The sequence below is a fragment of the Pempheris klunzingeri genome, chromosome 8 (genome assembly GCF_042242105.1).
Source record: "Pempheris klunzingeri isolate RE-2024b chromosome 8, fPemKlu1.hap1, whole genome shotgun sequence".
In the NCBI taxonomy this organism is placed as follows: domain Eukaryota; kingdom Metazoa; phylum Chordata; class Actinopteri; order Acropomatiformes; family Pempheridae; genus Pempheris; species Pempheris klunzingeri.
In genome coordinates this window covers 17,689,691-17,707,583 of record NC_092019.1, presented here as the reverse complement: position 1 = coordinate 17,707,583, position 17,893 = coordinate 17,689,691, and the positions used below count along the sequence as shown (strand labels likewise).

Sequence of the window (17,893 nt, the reverse complement as noted above, 5' to 3'; positions counted from 1 at the left end):
TGCAGTGTTTGTTGTTATTGTCGTTCAGCAGGATATTTCGACCAGTAGACATCTTTGAGACAAATTTCAGTCCTGCACGTAATGACTGTGTTTTGAGCTAATAATTTCCCCCTGGGATTTCTTTTGAGACGTTAGACGACACAAGGGACCAGTGGAGCATTTCTGTATCTGTCTTGTTTTGAGTGAAACGTGTCTTTTGTCCTTTTGAAGGTATGTTAACAGTATCGTCTGGTTGTTCTGCTGCAGTCGTTAGCTTTGGCGTTACCGTTGCTAACCAGCACCACAAACAGCTGATTTCGGATACAGTTATTGTCAACATTAGCAAACTGTAGGCAGTAAATCAGCTCCAGCGATTGGTGCTGCTGGTTTGGTCGATTTCTTTGTTTATCAGCCAACATAGAAAGGTTAGCTAGCTGATATCAATGCTGCTGTGAAAAAGGACGTGGCCTTAGTGCTCATGACCCCAAACAGCGTGAACCCAGAAACTCGTGACCACAACAATCAACACACTAGAAAAACAAGAAGCACCGCAGGTCTGATCGTCTGTAGTGGGGCTCACCGTGGAGGGAGGGTGTGTGGGTCAGTGTTTTCATCTTTAGCTTCACTGTTTACCCTCTTACACCGTTGCTTACTCCACCCACAGTCAGTAGTAAACAAAGGATTTTGAAGTTCCTGATGTAAAAAGACTGGGAACAGAGATTTTTCATGTCTGACAGTAAAGTCTAGGCTGAAATCCTCAGTCATGCTGTGTATAATTATTAGATATGTGACTATATATTTAGTACATTTGTGTTAGAAATTCAATCAGGGCCGCAACAGATGATAATTGACACTATTAATTGCCATTGATTATAACAACTGTTTTGTCTTTGAAACATGAAAAAGTTGTGCAGAAATGCCCAGTGCAGCTTCACAGAGCTGAAAGGGAGGTTCTCAGATGTCAAATCATTTTATAAGCTGGAATCAGAGAATGTTTCTGTGTTTTTTCACTATTTTTGCTTGGAAAAATAACTGAACCCATCAGTCATTTATCAAGCTAATTGCAGAGTAATTTATTAGATAATTAACAATTAGCAATTAATTGACCATTCATTGTAAATATCAAGGTATTTCAGCACATTGATGTAAAAAAAATTGTCAATCCACAAATGCCACAAATTGCACTTCACCACAAGATTGTGTAAATCCAATAATTTCACAAAGCAACCATGCGCATAATGGCTTAAGACAACCAGATATATAGGGATAGCTGCCTTAATATGAAGAATAATGCAAAATCTCGTATAGTTGACAAACGAATGTAGTCACACTGCCCACATCTAATATGGTCTCTGCAAGACACTACTAAAATACAATTAAAAAGATGCTGCATCTCATCTTGCAACAAACAATGATGTGCTCTTCAGGCGGTCAATATCACTTGTTGTCTGAATGCACTGGTTGGTGAAGTCAGCCAGTGCTCTCTCTCCTTTGTCTGCTCGGTAAATAATGCTATTGTGAGGGACTTCATGTTGTCTGGTGTTGTTTGCAGATGGGTAGCCAGTACCAGCGCTCAGTACCACTAGAGGTGAGGAGAGCAGAGGGAGAGAGAGTCCGGGCCAAGCATCCTGACAAAATACCGGTCAGTACGATAACAGTTATTTGATAACATGTTCCACTTACTGTCAGTAACCTTCAGTCATTTAAACAGGGTTTGGAAGTTATGCTTGATAATCATGGTCATCTCGACCTTTATTTAAAGCCTGTTCTGTAAATATAAATGATCTATGATGATGACGATCTATAAACTCAATTCATCTATAAGTTGTGTGACTTTATTTGTTATTTGTCATCATATTCTCTCTCTGTCAGTGACGGCTAATTAATGTTGCATCTTTTTAACCAGATCATTGTGGAGAGGGCCCCGAGGTCACGAGCGCCCGAACTGGACAAGAAGAAATACCTAGTGCCATCAGATTTAACAGGTAAAATAAACAAACGTGTATAAAGACTTCATTGTCCTGGTTTTATCCTCTCAAATAATTAAATGACAATCCCCCAAACCAGCTAAAACTTACAGATTTCCATACTGCAGGACACATTCAGAATCTAAAGAAAAGGTGGACTTGCCAGATTTATTTTTCAGGCCAATTCTGATAAATCTTCTAATGACACACCTGCTGATAGTGATTTTTGAAAGCACAAACACACAAAAAAACACACACTGACTAAGATACACACTGAGTGCGACATCAGAAATTAGCCTGGCAGTGCTCTCTGGTGGACAAACTGTGCAGTGGTGTAATTGTTTCCAGGTGACCTCAGACCATATTTCTGCACTACAGTTTTTTGTTGTATATTGATCAACATACAGAAATCAATATATTTACGACAAGCTAATGATTGGATGGCTGATATATAGGACTGGCTGAGTTATTAGTTACACAAGCCACCTGGGATGTCCAGCTGAGTTGCTCCTTACGCACCATTCAAACCTGGATGGACCAGTTAGTTGCTGTCAGGTGACAAACTATAGTTGACGCTAATCTGTCCAAAGTTTTTTTTAACGTGTCATAGCAGGAGAAGCACGGGTGTATTTAACATCATGAATGTAGGTTTAGGGTGTGGTGTCAGCTCACTGTCACAGTTTAACGGGCCACTTACAGGAACTGAGCCGTCGCTCATGTTTTTAATTTCCTTTCCTGCTAAGGGAGTCAAAATGTCTGCTGTAAAAAAAAAAAATCAGTTTGATAATCCATGGATACATTTGTAATTTCAAATTATTAGCTTGTATCTTTTTTGTCTTTCTGATTCAAGCTGACATTAGTTTCCTCGGTGACTGAACTGTCTCAAGACTAACCAGTGACCTGGTCATGTCCCTCCGCTGCTTGTTTTCTTTGAAATGAAACTACTGTGTGGCCCAGTGTGTGACCAGTGTGTGACCACCTCACTCTCTCCCTCTCTCTCTCTCTCTCTCCCTCCTTCCTGTTTTTAGTGGCCCAGTTGTGCTTCATGATCCGTCAGCGTGTTTCTTTGAGTCCAGAGGAGGCGCTCTTCTTCTTCGTCAACAACTCCCTTCCCCCATCCAGCTCCCCACTCTCAGCTGTATATGAGGTAACTGCACTCTTCCTCAGGCATTCACCATTTGACACACACACACACACACACACACACACACACACACACACACACACACACACACACACACACACACACACACACACACACACACACACACCTATTTACTAAGAGATAATGCCCTCTTCTGAGGGTATTTGTCTGTGTATGTGTGAGTGTGAAAACATTTTCATCACTTCCCGTTCTCACTACAAATGTTTTTATAGCTAGGCTGGTTAGACAGATCTGCTAAGACAGCAATGTTGCTTCACTTTTCTGTCCGTCACAAATAGCGTGCCAGTTAACCATGAATATTTGAAAAAGTGGGGAAAACACTGAGTGAGTGATGGCTTTTAGTCAGTCTGAAAGTGATATGAAAACCTGTTCTGAGTGTTGTGCTGAAGACAGAGCAGTTTGTGTGTATTTCTGAAGTTGTTTAAGGGCCAAGAAGACTTAAAGCCAGCATGTATTTTCTGCATCTGAATTTTCTTAAATGCTTTGTATTCCCCAATTAATCAAATGAGGCAGACAGAAACATTTCTTATTGCATTTATTGTGTCCCAACAGTAGTTACGTGATTAATGTTGCACATGCTGAATTATGCAATATTTTCTGCTCTGTTGTGGTCCAGGAGCACCATGAGGAAGACCTGTTTCTCTACATGACCTACAGTAATGAGAGCGTGTACGGTGCCTGAGGGATGACAAAAGACTGGAGAAAGAGAGAGCGAGGCGGAGAGAGAATGAGAGGAGACAAAGTGAGACTGTCTGAATAAAAAAGTTAAGGCTGTTTGTATTGCTTCACACCACTATTATTCTCTATATTAGTTCAATAAGGATATGATAAGTAACTACAGTACCTGGTGGAAGAAAAGCTTGGCACAAGGCAGAGTGGTTGGTGCTAGGGGTTTACCTTTGTCAGTATTTTGGGGTGAGCGTAATGCATTTTTATTATTCTTCAAGTTATGTTGGTTCCTTACTCGGTAAAAAAAAAGAAAGAGGAAGGATGATAAGTATGGAAAAAAAACGCACCGCAAAAGGAAGTTATCAAAATTATGTTGAGGGAGCTCTCGTTATCTTTCTCAGTCGTCTGTATTTAATGCAAATAGTATTTCTTTTTTGTAAATTAATATCATAAACTTTTGTGGAAAATAAAGATGAAAATGCTTACTTTTCTGATTCATATCTGTATGTTTGTCTGTCTCCATCTGTTTTCTGAAAGATTTGAACATTATGTTTATATATATATATATATATTTGGCCTTTTGACCTTGGTCATCACACGGTATATATGTGTGTTCCCTGAGAGCCACTTGTGCTCAGTATACATGTGGTTAAAGGGAAGGACAAAAGACAGAGGAGAAATCTTGATGGGGAAGTGTGCTGTCTTTACCAATTAGATGAGTCACATGCCTAATGGACACTTTTAGTTCTGAGAACTTCAGTGGTTTTAAAGAAAAAAAAAGATTACCGTCCTGACACATGACTTTCAAAACTGCCGTTTCATCTGCATTTGTGTCTGAGTGACAAAAGGTTATATAAGCCCCATTGACCAGCCCAGCCTGAAAGACTTTCCCGGCAAACCGAAAGTTAGAGAAGCAGAAGAGAGCAACCATGGAGATGCTGGATATCGCAACAGAGGGGGAAAAAAATGTAGAAGATAAAGGTGAACTAATGGTGCAGGCCAAAACTGAAGGAACAGAAAATCTGAATAAAAAAGGTAAAACTTTATCATGGGGTGCAAAACACATGGTTGTATTGTAGAACTGAAAATTATGCATGTACCATAATTTGAGTGTTTATGAGAAATATTTCCAAAAAGTGAAATGAAAAATCTGTTAACATTGAAATGTAATATGTATGTAAATGTAACTGTTTATTTCATATTGTTGTATATTAGTTTACAATTCACTGAATACTTGGAAGGAAAGTGCAGAGGTTTGTGTCTTCTAAAATGTGTCTGTGTTTTTGTCTGGCTTTAGAGGAAGCAGAGTCAAACGAATACTCTAAACTACAAAGTCCATCCGAGGACATCTACTCGGAGGCTTTTTATGGCGACACCCCAGTTAAAGCGAGACCAGGTAAACTTTTGTATGAAATGTGCGTGTCCTCCGTTAAATGCACTGAGGAAACGCAAGGTTGTGACACAAGTGTACAACTAACTTGTAATCAACTCCAACTGCCTTAAAAAACTTCAATAATGTGGCAAGGTCTTTGTTCCATATAATTTTCACTTTCATTTAGGAAAATTCCTACTTTAGAAAAACAATAAAATATTCAAGATATTAAATTCCTTTAATGTTATTTTTTTACATTTTTGTCAGAAGGTTGCGTGAGTCTTTGATGTAACTGATAAAACATAATTATACACAGCCGACTGTGTATTTGCATCATACACAAAACATGTGTGATAAGCAATTCATCAATTAATTGTTGGCCTCTATGAAGACGAAAAATGGTCATTGTTATTTCCCAGAGCCCTAGTTCACATATTTAAATAGCTTTTTTTTTTTTTTTTTAACAATTGTTCAGACGCCAAAGATATTCTGCTTACTATCACAGAAGACAAAGAAAACTTGAAGTGACAGCAAAAACTTGTCTCTTAATTTTCTGTCAAATCATTCATCAGCTAATTGCTACAGCTCTCGTCATAAGTAATCATCATTAATTAATCATTGCAGTTGGCATTCTTTTCTCATGTTGGTTATTCGAATTTATATTCATGTGTGTATGTGTATTTATATCCATTTACTGTATAAGATCGACAAAGTGTTCTGCATACAAATTTTAACAGAGGCGGCAAAAGTGGAAACATTCATTCACAGTTGTGTAAAAAAAACGTGGTAAAAGCAGAAGTACTGTTTCAACATCAAGTGAAAAAGTACAGACTCAAAGATGTAGTCACAGTAAAGGAAGAAAGTTTCTTACATTCCACTTAGATAGGACCATAGATGTGCAGGACCATCGCGTTCACTAGATGCCTTTTCTTGTCTATTTAGCCTTCTCATATCTGTCATACGTGATATGCACCGTCTGTTTTTTTGTGGTATTGTCCTGTACATTTAGGTTGAAACAGTTCGGATGTTGGAAGTGTGCACTGGTGCAAAATAAGAAAATAATGGATAATTCCAATCAAATGCACACTAAACACTAAAGCAACGAGTCTTGGAAATGTAATGAGTGGAAAGTACATACATGCATAAACAACATTTCTCTCATTACACATGCTAATACAAGAAATTAAGTATATGTAAAGTATTTATGTCTTCTGATGCTTTAAAATGTTTACATCAGTTATTTTCATAAGCAAACTCTTAACTTAACAAACAGCTTTCACATCAAAGACATTTTAACACGTCACAGTAGGAAAAGAACAGGTTTAATAAATTAAAATAATAATGAATTCCATTTAGGTGGTTCAGTTTCAGGGCCCTGGTATGTCTCACAGTCATGGCTTAATGGGACCACTGAATAGAACAGAGCCATTGATAACATTATTATTAACATTACACTGTTAAATGAAGCTATGGTAAACAATCAGTTCACTGTTTCCCTGAAATATGTACATTTTCACAACATCTAAAAGTTATTAAGCAGCTAAAATCCGTCTACTATGTCTTATTAGAAAACTGTGACACAGGTTATGTTGCACCGGATGAACTTCTTTCTTAATGTCTGAACGTTCTGACACATCCACCATTCTTTACTTCTGTTTTATCTTCTTAGTTTTGTTATAATGCACCAATTCAAAAGGAAAATAAATAGCACGAAAAAAGTAAATGTTGCGCACTACAGCTTCTCTTTTCTTTAATTGGGTGGAATGAAGTGCTTACAAGAGCTAAGACTGCATTCTCAGAGTATTTTTTACACATTTCTGCTTGGATTCCCTGTTGCTGTACAAAATCCTGCACTTTAATCACATACTTAACGTTTAGAATCTGTTTTAGTGCTGACTGCACACTCTGTCTCTGAGCTGTGTTTGACACAAACACTTATGTGATATGACCTCGAGAAAGAAAGAAATCTGATGTTTTGGAGCACGGTGTCTCCATGCCCTCAGTATCTGTCTGGGCCCCTCTCACACACGCTCATTGTTTTAAAGAGACAAAGATAGATACAGTTAAAGTTTTGGAAATCGAAGGACAAGTCGAGCACTGTGCTCCATGAATAATTTAGGAATCAGTGAATGTCACGTTGCTATGACAACGAGGCGAGGTGGTGGTGGGGGGGGGCGTCTTCAGACTGAGCTCTTGCAGGCAGACGTGAGTAAGCAGAACAGGCAGACGGAGCAGGACAGGGAAAACAAGCTTCATATTAAATCCCAGAACACTTTTCATCATGTACATCAAATTTTGCCGCAGCTATGGCAAGGATAAAAAAGACGAAGCCGGTGCAGAGTTGTCTCCTGAATCCAAGTTATCTGTTGAACTGGAGGGGGGAAAAGGTAGGTCAGAGCTGTTGTTTTTACAGCCTCCATGGTGGTTTGTGTTGTGGGCCATTTAAATATCTCTCTAACAGCAGGCTTATGTCTTCCTCCTCAGGCAAGCAGACAGAGGGAAACACAGGCCTGTATCGCGCTGTGTGTATATTCCTCACAATACTCTGCCTGGTGCTCCTGCTGGTTATCATTGTCCTGTGTTTGAAACGTGAGTATCTGCAGCCATGGGTTTGGATTTATGTCTGCGCTGTAAAAACAAGTCACTGCTGGTTGGATTATGTTTGTAACATCAAAGCACAGTATGACAGGACTGTAGGTTTTCCCTTGCAGGGAAGAAATAAAAGTAAAATGGAGGAAATCATTTTTTGCTCTAACAAAAGACAGCGATACAGGAATACAAAGCGTGTCCGATTGCACTGCTGCGTTGCTGCTCTGTGGGCGTTATGTTTTTTTCCCCTCACAACTCCTCCCACTCTGCTCTGACTTCTAGTCCAAACTGGATCCACAGTCTGCCCTGTGGGAGAGGACTCAACAGCAATGGACACAACAATCACACTGGGTCCAAAATGCAGCTACGAGCAATGCCAAGATCGCTTCCCCAACTTTCAATCACAACGTGAGTGTGATGCCAGCTGGAAAAATGCAAAAAACAGAAAACCTCATTCAAGCCAAAGAAACATCCAGATCAAAGAAAACCTAATGATACTAATCATACTCAATCACTGTGTTTTCAGTGACAGTTCTGCTTTCACATTTTCCCAAATTGCCTCAGAGGAAGTTAGTTCATGTGTTTGGCTTTAGAGAACTGAGAACATGTTTTTTGAATCAACACTCAGCTGACTTTAATCAGCAATGATCAGCTTTATTGCTTCCTCATCATTTCTGATTGTTATGCGATCATACTCACACACATACATACAAAAATACATGCAGTGTACACAAAACATGGGCAGAAATACAAATGATATACAACAAATGATAAATGAAATACAAAGCTTACTGAGGACACAGGAAAGAACAAAAGCTGTAGTTCTACTTTAGAGTTTTCTAAACTTTGGTTTGGTTAGGACATCTGTTGTCACATAACAGCATTTGGTTTTTACTGTACTTCATTATTTACTTGAGCAATTTCATCCACGTCAGCAGAGTGACCTTTTGTTTTCATTTTTGAGAATTTTCCTCACTTATCCTTCTCTCCTTCCAGGTCGCAGCTGCCAGGAGTGCCCTAAAGGGTGGCTGACCTTTGGCCAGTGGTGTTTTTACCTGTCCACCTTCAGGCTGAGCTGGGATGAGAGCCAGAGGAACTGCAGCACCAAAGGAGGATCTCTGGCTGTTATTAGCAACCAGAGGACTCAGGTAGATCTGACAGCACTTCCCCCCCATGACCCTGAAGTATAACTGCGCACTTAGATAAAGATTGTGATCATTTGCACAGTACATTTTTGTAAATGTCAGAGGTGTTCTCTTGTCTAGCGTTTCCTCACTATGGAGGGCAACATGAAATACTGGATTGGGCTGAGACAGACCGGAGACACATGGACCTGGGTCAACAACACTGTGCTGCGACAGAGGTGACTGAATTTGCAAATTTCTGACAATGTCACTAAAAACTGAGCATTATAAGCTTCATGCAGGTAGATGTTATGGCAGCACTTTTGCATGGACTTTTGTACAGGTGTGCTTAATAAAGTGGCCCCTGAGTATATGTGTTTGCTATATTTTTTATATAGCAAAGAAAAGAAAACACCCAGATACATTCTCTTCCCAGATACTGAAAACAAGCACTAAAACTCACAATATCCTGTGATTACAATACAATTCTTCTCTTTGTTTGCAGTTATTGGGCAGATGTTACGCCAGAAGGGGATTGTGGGATCCTCAGCAGTGGGAACCAGCCTGTGAAGAACTGGATCAAGGCTCCCTGCCAACACTACCTCTACTTCATCTGTCAGCTGAAGCTGTGACAGCATCTTGTCGTTTTCAGCAAAATAACAAGCGAAACAAAATTCTGTCAACATATATCAACTCGTCCATAACATTTCAAATGGTTTCTCTTTTCATCATTTCTCTCTTCAATCAGTATAATCCAGCAGATAACAAAGTGTCTTAGGTAGCAGCTTGATATTTAACTCTTGAGGAGCTTTTTGGAGGTTACAGGAGGTTTTTGTAAGATGGATTTTAATGTAGCATTGTGTTGCGTTATTTGTATTGTGTCATATCAGATATACATATGAGCAATAATCAGAGTGCCTCACTCTTATTTACTGTATGATTCTATAAACTGCGGTGACGTTTTCACAAAAAAAAAAACATCAGTAGTTTCAACACATTTTTAATTGTCATATAAAATGTTCATGCAGCTACATAATAAGTTGTCTATGTTTCTCTTTGTTTCGGCTTGGCATATTTTAATGCCACATATTTTTTTATGTCACTATAAAAATAACACACGTTTTCTATAGCATAATACTGCAGGAGTAATTGCACCATTGACTATACAGACAGATTATACCAGTTGACTCATCATCTTGCAAATGATGCAATTGCAAATCTTGCCATTGACCCTCTTCATCACTTTACTTCATACGTTCAGAAATGCAAAATGATGGAAGTCTTCAGAGAACTTTAAGATCTGGCAGAACGTCTACCTAGACATATTTAATGTCCTGGTCCTCCTCTGGACCCTCCTGCTCCATCCCCAAACCCAAAGCACTGTGGCGAATCATCTGCCACCCTGTGAGAGACTTCCTGTTGTTAAACCCTCCTCTGTTTTTAGGTCTGAGCTTGGGGGTTCCTGAGATGGACCTCTTTACTGTGTCACTCTTCTCCTCTGTGTCATCGTCTTTGGAGAAAGCCTTGATGTAACGCCGCATCTTCTGAAACATTGGGTCGTTTCTGTCTTCAACCCTGCAAAGATGGCAGATCATGATGATATGTTTAAATGGGCACTGCAGTAATTTGATATTTACTTACTTAAAGTTGAAGGATTCAAAATAGACAAAATCAAAAAATGAACATTCAAAACTGAAGCAGCAGAATCCAAGAAATCCAGCTCAGTGGCATCCTTTGTTGGACCTTCCTTTGCTTGTTAGCACTCCTATCTTTCACCATATTAACACAACATTAAATTCTCAGTTTGCAATCCAGACTTTCCATTAGAAAATGTTAATGACATGAAAACGTCCAAGCCAAATTCACAATTTCACAAAGCTCCTCCAGAGCCACAGAAGACATTAAACAACTATTTTCACAGACTGAGCATACTAAGTAACCCATGAGAAGTAATCTAATCAGTACAGTGCCTTTTCATATCCCACATCATTTAGCATGTGTGAAAGAGGTGGGTAAGGTGTGTTAATCATAGCGAAAGATAGACTACTTAGGTTGTCGTCTGTGGACAAACTTCTCCCTATGTGATTATTTTTAGCAGAAAAAGTATGCCTAAAATATTTTCTGCTGACGTTACTGTATATGAAATGTCCAGATAAAATCTTTTTTTAATTTCCATTTTTTGGAAGAGAGGAAGAGAGTGTTTCCTCTTTAAAGGCCCTGCAAACTTTTTTTTAAGAGGATAATGCCCATTGGGTTCCTACAAGGACATACAATTTTCTACTAACGTTAAAACAGTTTTCCTTATTTAATATCGGAGATTCCTGCTGTTTGGGCTCTTCTTGATGGTTTGAAGTGGGTGGGACTTAGTTGGAAAAAGGTGAGGTCAGGAATTTCTGTGCGCCAATCACAACTTAGAAACATTTGAATCAAAATGTTATGACAGATAGAAAAAATAGTTAACTTATATTGCCACTTCACTGTCCATCAAATCTGTTTAGGCTACAACCACACAGTCCTGATTTATCCCATCCAGAATTATATTTCTTATCCCAAATTTTAAGTTCGACTGTTGTAATGAATATTTATGTTATTGAAAAAATACCTTTTTGATTTGAACCCACATTTTCAGGGGTTTTAAAGTCTCTGAGGGTCTCACCTTAGATACCAGCGCTCCCTCAGACCGTAGTTGAGCCCACACACCCCGAGCCGAGGCCACAGGCAGCGGGGCAGCCTTCTCTCCAGCATCAAAGTTGTGGCTACCACCTGTACAACATAATTATAGCTGTAACCATGATGCACAGCGACATGGTGATGATTATGTTTGTGTCTTCACATGCATTCTCTATATGTGTGTGTGTGTGTGTTACCTGAGTCCTCCAGAGCTCGTCTCTCTCCTGGGCCACCCTCCAGTGTGTGTCACTCATCATGGCTATCAGTAGATTTAGCAGAAGGATGTAGGACACCACAGAGAAGGTGCAGTGCAGCACATGGACAATCGGGGGGGTGGCGATGGTGTGGTCCACAGGCAGATCAATGAGGCCCACGCTGAGCTCAAACTGGGAGAAGAGGGTGATGGGAAAGGAGCGATATGCAGGAACGGACTCCGGCTCCTGGGTCATATACACCATCCACAGGGCTGAGAGGAACAGTATGTGAGGGAGAAGAAAAGTCAAAATCCTCTCATTTCAAGAATTTATTCTCTAAAAAAGCTTGTGAGGCTTAAAGATTTGCTTGCACATGTCACCCAGAATATACTCACAGGTGGAAAAACCAAGGAGCACAATGAAACTCAGCCACATAAACTTGGTCAGATCTCCAAATATAATCTAGGGGGAAATGAGACACAAGGTAGGTCAGTCTGCAAACACAAATAGGTGAACCTCAAAAACCAAAACAACAACTGAATACATCTGCTTCAAAAACATTTTGGTGCAGGTGCATGGAACAGACTGCTATTTCTACATGACTCATGCACTCCTACAGTATGTGCCACCATGTCCGGGGTCTAGGCTCCGCTGAGTCGTACCTTCTGTATCATGATGACGTAAGGGCCGAGCATTTCAAAACCTCGGGCGAAGAACATGACGTTGCTCCAGCCGAGAACTAAACACAGTGCCATCACCACGGCCTCTCCCTGCACCCCACAGGCTCGAAACACACACAGCAGCACCACCAAGCACGCGTAGCTGATACTGGTCAAAAACAACAGCAGAAAGGTTAAAGGGGACCTCAGAACTGTGTGCTTCATCTTACTTCATTTCAGAAGTGTCTCTACTTACAGGATAACATGGAAGGGGCCTCCCAGTGCTGTCTGGCCAAAATAGCGCTTGGCCCCCACTCTCAGTATGTCAGGGATCTGTTGGAAAAGGGCATTTACAGGAGGATGTGGTGGTGCAATACACTGTGTTATACCATAAAGAGCCTAAGAAGATGAATCATGTTTCTTAAATTCACCTCCAGCAGCAGAATGACAAAAGCTCCCAGGACGCTGATGATCTCACCCGCCAGCCGCAGGTTGTCCTCATGTGTCACATAACTCTCCTGAGGAACAGAGAGAGGAAATATAGTTGCATTAATATTAAAAGAATGCTATTATTAGACTGTGTGTCACATGCAGGTGCACAGTTTGACATTTACACATGTGTACATATGAACAGATGAGATCCAACTATGTAGCAGAGTGAGGATTTGCATTTACTGAAGTAAACATACTAGATATATGTCTATGATCCTGCATACATATCAGAACATGGTTTTATGTGTTCACACTGAAATGCCATATTTATGCCATGAATTTATAACCCCAACACACATTGAGTGTTTTCTGGACACGGATGGTCTTGTCCATGTCTGACTTTGTGTAGTTCTCTGGAATGTCCTTTAGAGGGCGGTATGCACAACACAGTGTGAAGGTCCCAATGTACAGGAGATACAGGAACAGCAGCAGCCTGACACAAGAAAACACTGTCAAACAACACTGGACAAGCTCACTTCAGATATTTGATTTCAGACTTCGACATCAAACCTTACCTGAAGTAATGTTTTCCGTACAGGTTCCACTTCAGACTAACCAGCTGCCTCACAGGAGTCACCTCCAGAATCCCTCTTGCCTTCAGAACGAGACAACATATGTTTCCGTTTCTTCTTAGCATCACATCAATGTTATTATTTCTGGCCAAATAGTCTGCGCCTTCACCATAATACTGCATGTGTTGTATTGTACCTCTCTCTGGTGACTGGCCACGATGAGCTCCAGCACTGATGTGTTGTCAGCCCACGAATCGATCTCTGTCAAGTCATACAGGTTAGAGGTCAAAGGGCCCAGACTCCATTGGACCACACGCCTTTTATTAACCAGGTGCTGAAACGCCTGAGAGAAACAGAGGGGATCACGTCACTGAGGATAGGATTAGTGGAATAATCTGCTCTACCTTTCATGTTGGGCTTTCACCCTGTGAGCCACCCCCAGGCTTCACTCACCACAACGTTTCCCTCTTTGGCAGCCAGTTTAAAAGGTGTAAGACCTCTGTAGTTGGGCACCATGTCAAGTGGCACTGACTGGTCCAGCTCTGCATCGCGTGCCATAATCAGGTCAATGGCCTGGCACGCAATCGTCTTGTTGGGCTGCAGAACTAAAATGTGAAGCACCGTGTTGCCTGTACAGAGAGCAAGGGAAAACAAAGAGGAGGAGAAGAATGTACAGAGAAGAGACAGTAGGCACAAGAAGAGAAAACAGAAGGCCATTAATAATCAAAACATGATATACTGAGATAAAATGACAGCACACTCTTCTATAAGAGGAAGTACTTCTTACCACGGTAGTCCTGGACCCTGGTGCTGGCATCCGCATCAATCACCATGGAGATGATGTCCTCATTCCCAGCACATGCAGCAAAAGACAGGATATGCTCACCTGTTGACCAAATGTACATTTGACAAATTCACATTATTAAGGAGCATTCATTGTCTGGTTAAAGGAAACCTACACGGGGATCAAGCCCCACATATTTTACTATACGCTTGCTGACCTACCATAATATATGAGTCCTCCTATCCTCTTCCTGAAGTACAGACCGGTGACTCGAGGTGTAGACACATCAGCCCCACGGCTAATCAGATGTTGAACCAGATTGATGTTCTGATTCATCACAGCGATGTGGAGAGGAGTAACACCTGAGACAGCACAGGGAGAGCAGTGTACACCAGTCCAGTGTAAATTAATCTGTTTCACCTGTGGTGTAAATGAGCCTTACACTAAATCTACGCATGTTTCATTGTCCATAACCTTGTTCCCTTTGAGCTTAACTGGAACCAGCAGTGACGGATGGGTTCAAATCTTTTACTTAAGTTAACATAGAAATACTACACTACAGTAACTATAGCTGTCAGATAAATGCAGTGAGGTAAAAGTAAGATATTTTCCTTCAAATGTTGTGGAGTAGAAGTATAAAGTAGCATGAAACAGAAATACTTAAGTACTGCAAAAGTACTTTACTTTAAATGTATTTTCTTGGTTGGTTATGATGCTGTTATATGATCATATTTGCTGTCAGTTGCTATCCTGTACAGAAATATCACATTTGACACCTTCAGAAGTGTAATATGTGCATTTTGTATTTTGTAGGTAAAACTAAACTCAACATGTTTATAATCCATTATAGATCTTGAATGCAATCAGCAGCATTCACACTAATTATTAAAATATCCTGTCATTATAAAATAGCTCTTGTTATTATAGAAAATACATCCATGTTTGACGTCTTCATCTCTAATACCTTCTCTCAGTCTGTCTTTTCATTCTACTTCATTTTCCCAATAGCTAACCATAATTTTAATACCTGTACCTGTGATCACATACAATAAAAATGAATCCCCATAATGTGTTTGTGCTTGTATCTCTGTCTGTGACTTTATGTATGCCAACCTTGGAAGAGCTCAGAGGTCATGGGCTCGTTGATGAGTTCAGGAGCTCCGTCCATCAGAGCCACGGCAGCGTCCAGGTTATCATTCATCACAGCAACATGAAGTGCTGTCTCACCAAGAGCGCCTGCGAGAAGCGGTTACAATTTCACAGATTACAACCCTGCTACAACAACTCTGCACAGAACGACACAGTGAAGTTTAAATTAACAGTTCACAGCAAAGGACCTTACCTCTCTCAAAGATATTAGTGGATGCACAACTTAGGAGTTTCTTGATGCAACCAACACTGCTGATTTTAGCCGCGTAGAAGAGAGGAATGTCATTTATGCTGAAGAGGGACAGAGGAAAAACAGCACATGTACAGTATTTAAACAGGTAATGCTTCACACCTGAAGACATACTCTAATTTATTGTAGAAATTAGTGGATAGTTGTATCTTATATGAGATTCTCACTGTTTGGTGTAGAGCAGAAACGTCTCATCCAACATCTCGTTCCATCCTTTCTTGTTCTGAAGGCGAAACCTCAGCTGGCTCCACCAATGGTTGAGCTCGCTCGGAGCAGATCTGGCCAGAGACGGAGACATTGACACCTGATGTCTGACTGGAAGAGACAAATTAAAGGTGAAGTCTGTGTTGAAGGACCAAGTACAACAGACAGGAATTACTTCATCATAGAAACCAATACACATAGATTATTTTGGTATCTGTTTTATTCAGCTGTGTTGTTTTCAAAATAAAACACAATAAAACTAATCTAGAAAAAGGAGAAAGTGTCTCAGTCTCACCCTTAAACAGTAAAAGTGCCGCTCCTCAACTTCTGGTGATCCTCAGTCATAACACTTGGCCAAAATTGGAAACAACACCTATGAAATGTCCCTGAGGAGAAGTGAAATCCCTGTGGCATCACCATTATATACGACCCAGCCACGAGGGAGGAGACATGTGGAGGGATTGAGAATGAAAGGGTGGAGAGGGAGAATGAGTGAACAGCGGACAGGTAAGACAGAGAGAGTGAGGCTTTAATGAGCAGGTAGACTTTCACCGCTGCTCCTGAATCCCACAGGGAAAGTTGTGCTTTAAGATCCAGCTCACCATTCGACCAGGGACACCTTTATCACGCTGATCTGAAATTAGCGGCCATCTTTAGTCACCTTAAAAGTGAAGTGACAATGGTCCAGTCCCTAATCCCAGAGTATCTCTGTGTTATCACCAGGCCTGTCTGCATTCCACCAACTACCACCAAAACCTGCATGGCCACTATGAAAATCCTGCAACATCATGACAGTCAACACATTGCGGTCATTTTTTCTAGTGAACCATTAAAGAAACCTGTTTGAAAACTGCAAGCATGTATGTTTGAACCCGGGTCTGTAATTTAAACCTGATATTTAGGCACTTTTATCCTAGTTGCATTATAGCTGATGTTCCATTATTACTGGACAAGTTTCTCCAGGTGGAACTGGGATTATTTAGTGGAGTAAATATGGACATGATGTATGATTTTCCAACATGTTGCATCTTGTACACACATGCACACCAAACTAGTTTCATTCACAATGATTTAACATGTTGAGCACCATTGATGTGTCAACAGGAGTGATCACAAACACGATAATTACGGCATTACAACGGCCATAATGATCATTTGGAGGTTGCCAGCATCACGTCACTTTCCTCTGAAGGGGGAAAAACAAAGCTAATGGTACTTTTCATCTTGTTTTGTGAAATGATCATTATTTTTCAAGGAGAGTTCTTTTGGGAAAAAGCTGCCAAATCACAGATTTCATTTTAACACATAGATTATTTGTAAACTGCTGAATCAGCCGACTTTTACAACCTCTCTGGTTAGCTCAGATGAAGTGTGCAGGTGTTTTGCCGCACCATTTATAGGTCATGACTAACGGGCTGGTCAGCTGCAGGATAAACAGGGTTTATGGAGACTCTATAGGAGGCCGTGGTAATGGTTGCAGATGTGGCAGTCATTTAGTATTGTGGAGATAATAGCTGTTTACCAGATGGGGAGCACCATCTTTAAGCAGCATCATAAAGACCAGTGGTTTCCACTCTGTTAATGTCTTTATAAAGAAACAATAACAACATAAAAACATGATTTTGTGGTTTGTCTACTGTCTACTGTTTCTGGAAATGCATAGCAGCAGTTCTTTCACAACACTTGTGTTAATTTGAGTCACCAAACAATTATTACAGACACCTTTGGTGCATTTATGACAGTTGACAGGTGCTCTTATTCAGAGTGACTTTACACAGTAGAGCTTATTATCATTATTAAAACACACTACCAAAGATGTTCAGAATGGGTTCATCAATTATAGAACAAACTTCAGCTGTTTCTCTGATCCAGACTTTAATTTGAACGTCTTCGAATACACTCTTAAAAGCTTAAATATGATTCTGTGAAGCAACGACATTTTAAAATGTCATTTTCTCCTGATCACACATTGATATCAAATGGAAAATTCCACATCTTCTGAGTAATTCTCATATTTCTCAAGAATTCAGCCTTAAATAATCTCAGTGGTGAAAGAAGTATTCAGATATATTTACTTTTAGGTGACCAATCGAGGTTGTACAAGGCTTTTGTAT

General features: G+C 40.2%; 3 protein-coding genes across 4 annotated transcripts; 2 read left to right on the top strand and 1 right to left on the bottom strand.

The window, feature by feature from the left end:
* The first annotated feature begins 33 nt into the window (after positions 1-33).
* Positions 34-4,278, top strand: LOC139205030 (gamma-aminobutyric acid receptor-associated protein-like 1). Its single transcript, XM_070835101.1, has 5 exons — positions 34-210; positions 1,532-1,621; positions 1,886-1,964; positions 2,975-3,093; positions 3,728-4,278. Exons 2-5 carry the CDS (start codon positions 1,532-1,534, stop codon positions 3,791-3,793), a joined length of 354 nt encoding a protein of 117 aa, XP_070691202.1. The 5' UTR covers positions 34-210; the 3' UTR covers positions 3,794-4,278.
* Positions 4,279-4,633: 355 nt separating this feature from the next.
* Positions 4,634-9,814, top strand: LOC139205402 (early activation antigen CD69). 2 transcript variants are annotated; one of them, XM_070835609.1, is made up of 7 exons: positions 4,634-4,815; positions 5,078-5,176; positions 7,637-7,741; positions 8,024-8,149; positions 8,738-8,889; positions 9,007-9,104; positions 9,371-9,814. In XM_070835609.1, exons 1-7 carry the CDS (start codon positions 4,710-4,712, stop codon positions 9,495-9,497), a joined length of 813 nt encoding a protein of 270 aa, XP_070691710.1. In that variant the 5' UTR covers positions 4,634-4,709; the 3' UTR covers positions 9,498-9,814. The 2 variants fall into 2 exon arrangements, with proteins under 2 accessions (XP_070691710.1, XP_070691711.1); XM_070835610.1 differs by lacking the exons at positions 4,634-4,815; positions 5,078-5,176 and adding an exon at positions 7,364-7,539.
* A 154-nt stretch (positions 9,815-9,968) lies between these two features.
* trpv6 (transient receptor potential cation channel, subfamily V, member 6) lies at positions 9,969-16,134 on the bottom strand. The gene is made up of 17 exons (XM_070834602.1): positions 16,075-16,134; positions 15,743-15,890; positions 15,519-15,616; positions 15,290-15,412; positions 14,398-14,538; positions 14,180-14,278; positions 13,846-14,021; positions 13,589-13,735; positions 13,396-13,475; positions 13,178-13,313; positions 12,820-12,906; positions 12,645-12,721; positions 12,392-12,557; positions 12,125-12,191; positions 11,733-12,001; positions 11,522-11,628; positions 9,969-10,440 (listed from the first exon to the last, which is right to left on the bottom strand). Exons 2-17 carry the CDS (start codon positions 15,871-15,873, stop codon positions 10,182-10,184), a joined length of 2,163 nt encoding a protein of 720 aa, XP_070690703.1. The 5' UTR covers positions 15,874-15,890; positions 16,075-16,134; the 3' UTR covers positions 9,969-10,181.
* Between the last annotated feature and the right edge of the window lie 1,759 nt (positions 16,135-17,893).